Genomic DNA, 7,098 nt, shown 5'->3' on the forward strand with positions numbered 1-7,098 from the left:
TTTTTTTTTTATTGGAATCAGAACTAGTTAGTGGGTTTATGACAGAGCATTCCGCTGTTATTTTTGTATTCTTCTTTTTAGCTGAATATGCTAGTATAATTCTTATTTGTATTTTAAATAGTATTTTATTTTTAGGTGGTTATCTGTTTGACTTTAACTATTATCTATATCCTTACTTTTATTTACTGCAATTTATTGCAGGAGATAGTTATATGTATTTAACAGAAAATGAAACTAATTTTAATGTAATTGACTTTGATAATTACAATTCAGTAATAGGAACAACTATAAGTGGTGTGGTAATAGGTCTTAAAACTTGTATAATGGTATTTGTATTTATCTGAGCGAGAGCCTCATTCCCACGTATACGTTACGACCAACTTATGTCCTACTGTTGAACTGTTCTGTTACCAATAGTAATTGCATTTATTATACTAGTCCCATGTATATTATACAGCTTTGAAATAATGCCTGTTAATATACCTTTACTTTAATGTATTTTTATCTACGTATAGCTACTTTTACAACAAAAAGTTCACCACCTACTGAGGAGGAAAATGGAGATACAACTCCTTTGAGAAATTATACAAATCTTCACGAATAATCTACAATAGAACTATTAAACAAGGATTTAAACTCTTTAAGTGGTATATACGCATTTAAGTATAATAATACTAGCAAAATATATGTAGGTAGTTCTATTAATTTATCTACAAGAACGGTAGAACATCTGGAAAAAAAAATCGAAACTCTAATATCTATTTGCAAAATGCTTTAAAAAAACATGGCTTAAATAATTTTACTTTATTTTAGATATATTACCTGTAAATAATTCAGAGCTAGTTTATAACTCACAAGCTGAACATTATGCAAATTGAATTGAACTAGAACAAAAGTATTTAGATCTTTACATAAATAAGTATAATATAGATCCAATTACTAGTAAACCTAGAGCAGGCTCTAAACATACGGAAGCAACTAAAAAGTTAATGAGTAAAATAAGAACGGAAAATCCTTATTTCTTAAATAAAACACACAGTCCTGAATTGCTTGAAAAAATTCGAATACGTATGGGGGATAGTGTAATAGTGTAAGGTGTACTCCAATAGCCCCCAACAAAGGGATATGTAATAAATCGAAAGAGGGCGTTATTTAATAAGCTAAATCCTGAGATGGATTAAGATTAACAAAGTATGAAAATGCCTTGTAATATACCTTTTTTGTAAATTAAATAAATATATGTTAATAAATAGATATATTTTTATAAATTTAAATGTGTAATATTTTAAATATAATACTACAACAAAAATTTTTTGGATGCGTATAATTTATTATAGTATAGCTTTTTTATATTTTTTTAAGTAACTTTTCTAATATTTTTTCTAAATATTATAAGTATAATAGAAAAGAAAGTAAATATATGTATATAAAAGATTATATCATGGAAATTATATCTATATTAAATTTTATATGATGGAAATAAATTATATGCCTTCCAACAGATAATGGACATCTGTTGCGGTCTATCCTTTTTTTCGGCATAGAAGTAGTAATTTTATACTTTTATATTTTATAATTACTACTAGTCCTCTTATCTTTTTTTAGTAAATTCGAAGACTCGAAATTACGTCGAAAAAAATAAAAAAAGGGTTGAAAAAAAAAGAACATGTTCTTTTTTCTACCCATCAGGGACTAGATAAAAATACAACTAATATAGCTGTAGGTATATAAAGATATACACAATATTAAGTAAATATATTGTTCTATAAAATGTGAAAAATCTAGTTAGCATTAATTAATGACTGCTAACTCAACCCTTTAACCCAAAAGTACCATTTCTTGTCTTAGAATTAATAAGGGTATACTGTACATTAGATTTAGCGTAACCTCTTAGCATAGTAGATGATTTATTATTAAATGAGGAACGTATGTTTTTTAAGCTACCTGCATATCTATACTTAAATACTGCTCTCATAGCTGTTAAACGTCTTGTTAATCTACCTGATGCTTCAAATCTTACACCACTTACTACTTGTTGTTTTATAGTGTTTATAATATTGTTTTTATTCATTGCTTCAATATTATCATCGAATGTTATAAGTGTATGTAAATCAGGTATTCTTACCATTTGTAAGATAGCTTTTCTTAAAACTCTTACTGCTTTATTTTTCCTATCTCTTAATTTTAGAGCTACTGCTGATGAAAAAACGTCACTGTTTAAATGTATAGATCTTAATTCAACTAAATTAATTTCTACCTTTTTGTTATACAATTTTTCAATTAAACTAATTAAACCAAAATTTCTTAAGTTTAGGTTTAAGCTATTAAATTTAGATTTATTAAAATTAAGCAATTTTAATGAATTAAATAATATTTTTTGTAATCTAACTAATTTTTTTAAAAGTCTAATGTTATAAGTAGGTATATTACTTAATTTAAGGTATTTTCTTCTTAAATTTACTAGGAAGTATCTAATTAAGTTGTTATTTGTTTTAAAGAAAGCCATATTTCATTTTCTAAATATGAAAAAGTTATTCTTTAATAAGGAAGGTATTCTGTTTTTATGGTTTGGTACAAATCCTCTTTTTATTTTATTTTTATAAAAATTAACTCATCTAATAGTTTTTAATCTTGTAGGTGTAAAATATTTTTCTGAACGATCCTCTAAAAAGATTTTTTTTCCACCAACCATCAGATTTTCAGCTAAAAATAGTCTAAAATCTTCTAATCTTGTAGGTGTAAGATATTCCGAAAATATTTTAGATCCGTTGGCTATTAGACCTCCATCCAAAAATATTTTATCTCCATCAACTATTAATTTTCTATATTTTACAAGTACAAGAATTTTTAATAAATATCACTCAATAGATGATTTTTGTTTATTGTATAAATACAACGTAATAAAAAGTTTAGTGTTAGTATGTTTTAGCTCAGCTCTACTTGCATAGATTTTATTTGCTGAATAACGAATCTTGTTATCACGTCTACGTTTAAAGAGAATTTTTATTTTATCTTGTAACATATTACAATAACTTCTAAGTAATGTATTTAATACTGCATCTTTACTTATTAAAGATTTTAAGTAGGATTTATTGTAAGAGTATACACTACTTAATCATTCTTTACTAGAAGAATGGTGAAAAATAATATTATTATATTCATCTCTTTCAGAATTACTTTGTATTTTATTACTTTTTTCTATAATATAGTTAGTATTTAATGATTTATCATTAAAATTATTTTTTTTATTTTTGAATATGTTTAACATAGAATGTTATTATGAATTATTGGTATAAATTAGGGCAAAGCAATGAAAATTATAAGTTTAATTAAAAACATTGTACATTCTTAATAGATTGCTATTATTTTGTAATATTAAATAGCATATAAAGTATATTTTAGAATGATTACATATACTTAAAGAATAATGAGAAATAAGTGATTTGAACACTTAACCTTGTTCTTTTTATAAACTAAAAAGAAAACCCGAATGCTCTCCTAATAGAGTGAATCCCTATCATTCTCTTTTTATTTTTCCTCCCCCAATACGGGGAAAGATATAAGTCTTTACCAGACCTAAGTTCATCTTCTGCCCGATTGCTATAAATATAAATCTATCTTGCAATCTTCCAGCAAAAAATATTTATCTATTGGAATTTGTTATAGTTTTGCCCAATGTATTTTAAACACAAGCGAACAGTTTTCATAACATGTTTATTGTAAAAACCTGTTAAACATTAAGATCCTCAATAATATATAGATACAAATAAGAATAATCATACAACATCAACAAAATGTCAGTAAAGTATTCCGGCTTCTAATCCTAGATGATGGTTATTTGTTAGCGGTTTTATGTCTTTAGCCTTTGCCTATAAAAACAATGCATTAGGCTGAGCTGACGTATTTTATTAAGCCAATCTTATACTTCGACCTTACTTAAGATAGTCTCAAAAGCGACGTTACCGTAGTACCATAGCTTGTTATAAGTTGGCGCCCTTTTTCAAGGGCAACTAGAGCACATCTTACTCATTTCAGAGTATCACCGTATGCTCGTTGCTCTTTTACTGGTTTCCCAATGTTAGATCCGCGATTACCCATTACTTTTTCAAGATATCCTTGTTAATATTACCTTACCTTACACATTACTGCAAGCCGCATTGAGACTTTTCACCCAATGTTTGGTTAACAAGGCTATTAGGGCGTTCCCGGAGTTTGGCGATAAACCACCTTCAAGCTGTCTGCTCACACAGCCCTACAAATATAATAACCCGAATTTAACGAACTCTTCCTTTTCGAGACCCCTTGTACGAACCTGCAAATAGAACAAACAAAAATTAACTTTTTTTGTTTAGATTAAAAAAGATATAACCCCTTACTGGTTTACCGGTATCTAAATACCTATTAATAGTAGTCATAGGTACTTTATCTTGTAAACCAAGGTATGCCTCTCTAACACTATTAAAATTAAAGGTTTTACCTGATTTAACCTCTTGTACAATTATAGGTTTAACTCGCCCCCTTTTAGTGGTGTCGACATTTGGAATTATGTTTTTGCCTACTTCCAAGGTAGCTGAATCTGAATCCACTAAAACCCTCTTTGTATTCATATTTTCTCTAATTTTACGTATTTGGTCTAAACCTTCAGGAGTCAAATGTTTTTTGGCTATAATTAAATGAATAGTTTTACTTCAACAAAGATAATCTTTTTCTTTTATACCTACTATTTTATATTGTGAGAAAAAAGGTATAATATAGTTAGCAAGGGCAGAGACGTCAGAAACTAAATAATCACCATGCCGATGGTCTTTGGAAAGGTAATACTTACCACAACCAAAGTATTTTTCTAAAAGAGTAAGCATCTGCCTATCCCTAACATGTTGAGTTAATTGAAATCCAACCCTCACTCTATATCCTAATTTACTCTTGGTATCTTTACCAATATTAAAGAAAAAACATCCTTCTCCCGAAGTAAAACCTGCTACCCAGAAAGGGTTTGGTATTTCTGTTGTACAGATAAGAGGTCTAGTTTTAGGGATTATATTAGGAAATGCCTGTTCCAATTTTTTGGACAACCCTAGGTTCATTGATGCTTTAATTGCTACAATTTTTTCTAAACCTGCCAAAGTTAAATGTTCTTTTCTAAGTATCAAGAGAACTGCTTCACGAAATAATAAATAGTCACCGTGTTTTTGGGTAATCAAGGGGTAATTATCAAAGTGTTCAATGATTTTCTGAAGATCATTTAAAGAAAAAACCACCAAAGTTCATTTATTTTTACCTTGCTTATTTAATCCGATTCCTCCAAAAAACGCTTCTATAGAATTTAGTATTGCCCTATCTTTAACATGTAGTGAAATTTGAAAACAAACCACCACCGATCAACCTAACTTACTAGCAGGATTTTCTCTTATACTAATCATAAAACAACCTTCAGCATCAGAAAACCCAGTTACGAACCAAGGATCTAAATAATTTTTTTCATTATTTAGAGGCAAGTTAGAAGTTCTAGTTTTAGTTGAATATAAACGATATGTTTGTTTAAATCCTATACGTTTTGTATTAAAACGTAGTCTTAAGGGGTTTATTAAACACTTTGTATTTAAATGATATGCTAATACACGTCATAAACCAACAGCTAAAAATGCTGTACCAATCATAACATGTACAATTATTGTTATCGTAAGGGCTCCTTATCCCTTACCTCCCTTTTTTTTCAAAAGGGTTCAGACTATGTCATCAATCAATAAATGATTGCAGGGTTTCGTGGTAGGCTTATTGTAAATAAAGTACTCACCTACTAGTCGTTGAACCTTCATATATTCCTTTTAATTTTATTTAATATATGCTTGGCTGCATATTGTCCTACATAAACACATATAAATGGTGAAGTAGAAGTTTCATGCAATTTCTCCTGTTTTCTGTCAACTCTATTCAATAATGGTATCAAATTTAATTGTGTAATTTTTATGCTGAAGACCTGATAATAAACAATTTTTAATTATTTTACTAGGTATGTTAAGAGTTAAGCTACACTCTGATATACTAGTAAAATATTGTATCTTACCATTAGTATTTTCTACTTTTATTTTAAAAAATTTCGACACTAATTTATCAGTACCTCTTAAAAATAAAATTCCCTCTTTTACTTCATAAGGGCTTGGCAACGATAATAGATAATTTAGCTTTTGCTCAATTAACGCTTTATTTTGATCATAGTTTGTAAGAAAATCAGGGTTTAATCTAAAATTATTCATATTAGCTTTAATGAGATGAATTAATTCTTTACCTTCATCTAAAGTATGGTACCCATAATAAGTAATTTTAACTATGATAGATCAATCTTCAAAATCTAAAGATTTTTTAGTCAACATACCTTTAGAAAAAATAGGTATTATTCTGTTCATTAAAATATTAATATTATTAATTTCTAATATAACAGAACCAGCTGACTTTCTATCGGATGTATATAAATTACCATGTTTTAAGTAATTTAAAATACTTTTAAATAATTGTAATTCTTTTATATGATTTTCATACTTTATTTTTGGTTTTAATTTATTTGAACTAAAAGTCGCATCTCCTTCTGTGAATCCTATTAATCAGTACTCATCTATAATCATATTTTCTCTAGCTTTAGAGTTTTGATTTATAAGTTTCATATCATGATAGTATTGTAAGATATCTATTTTACCTTTAAGAGTTAAATGGTTTTTATCTATTAATAGATGAACTGCTTTTTTAAAATTCAAATATTGAAAGAATTTAGAACTCTTTAATTCTCTATAATTAAATATAGGTACTATAACATTTATTAGTGATTTTTGATCATTTACAAAATAATTACATTTATCACCTGATTTAGAAATACTTCCACAATTTAATCTGTTTCTAATATATTCTAAAACATACAAATCATTTATATGCAGAGTAATTTGGTAAGTTAAATTTAAACTATTATACTTATTACCCTGTAAACCTTTTAAACTAATATTAAAATTACCTTCAGCGTCCGTAAACCCTACTAATCAATCAATAAAATTCTTATCTAAATGAATTAATTTTTTATTTGATTTTAAAGTAAGAACTGAATTTTTTTTT

The 7,098-nt window shown here is 27.2% G+C and overlaps 3 protein-coding genes across 3 annotated transcripts; 1 reads left to right on the forward strand and 2 right to left on the reverse strand.

Moving 5' to 3' along the window:
* Positions 1 to 5: 5 nt before the first annotated feature.
* COCVIDRAFT_116403 (hypothetical protein) lies at positions 6 to 344 on the forward strand (the record flags this gene model as incomplete). The annotated part of the gene is made up of 1 exon (XM_014694639.1): positions 6 to 344. A coding segment is annotated over one exon (339 nt), but the record flags the coding sequence as incomplete, so codon positions are not given.
* A 1,466-nt stretch (positions 345 to 1,810) lies between these two features.
* COCVIDRAFT_116402 (hypothetical protein) lies at positions 1,811 to 3,112 on the reverse strand (the record flags this gene model as incomplete). Its single annotated transcript, XM_014694640.1, has 2 exons — positions 1,811 to 2,471; positions 2,862 to 3,112. Coding segments are annotated over 2 exons (912 nt in total), but the record flags the coding sequence as incomplete, so codon positions are not given.
* Positions 3,113 to 6,599: 3,487 nt separating this feature from the next.
* Positions 6,600 to 7,025, reverse strand: COCVIDRAFT_116405 (hypothetical protein; the record flags this gene model as incomplete). The annotated part of the gene is made up of 1 exon (XM_014694641.1): positions 6,600 to 7,025. A coding segment is annotated over one exon (426 nt), but the record flags the coding sequence as incomplete, so codon positions are not given.
* Positions 7,026 to 7,098: the final 73 nt, after the last annotated feature.

This window comes from Bipolaris victoriae (assembly GCF_000527765.1).
Source record: "Bipolaris victoriae FI3 unplaced genomic scaffold scaffold_268, whole genome shotgun sequence".
NCBI lineage: Eukaryota > Fungi > Ascomycota > Dothideomycetes > Pleosporales > Pleosporaceae > Bipolaris > Bipolaris victoriae.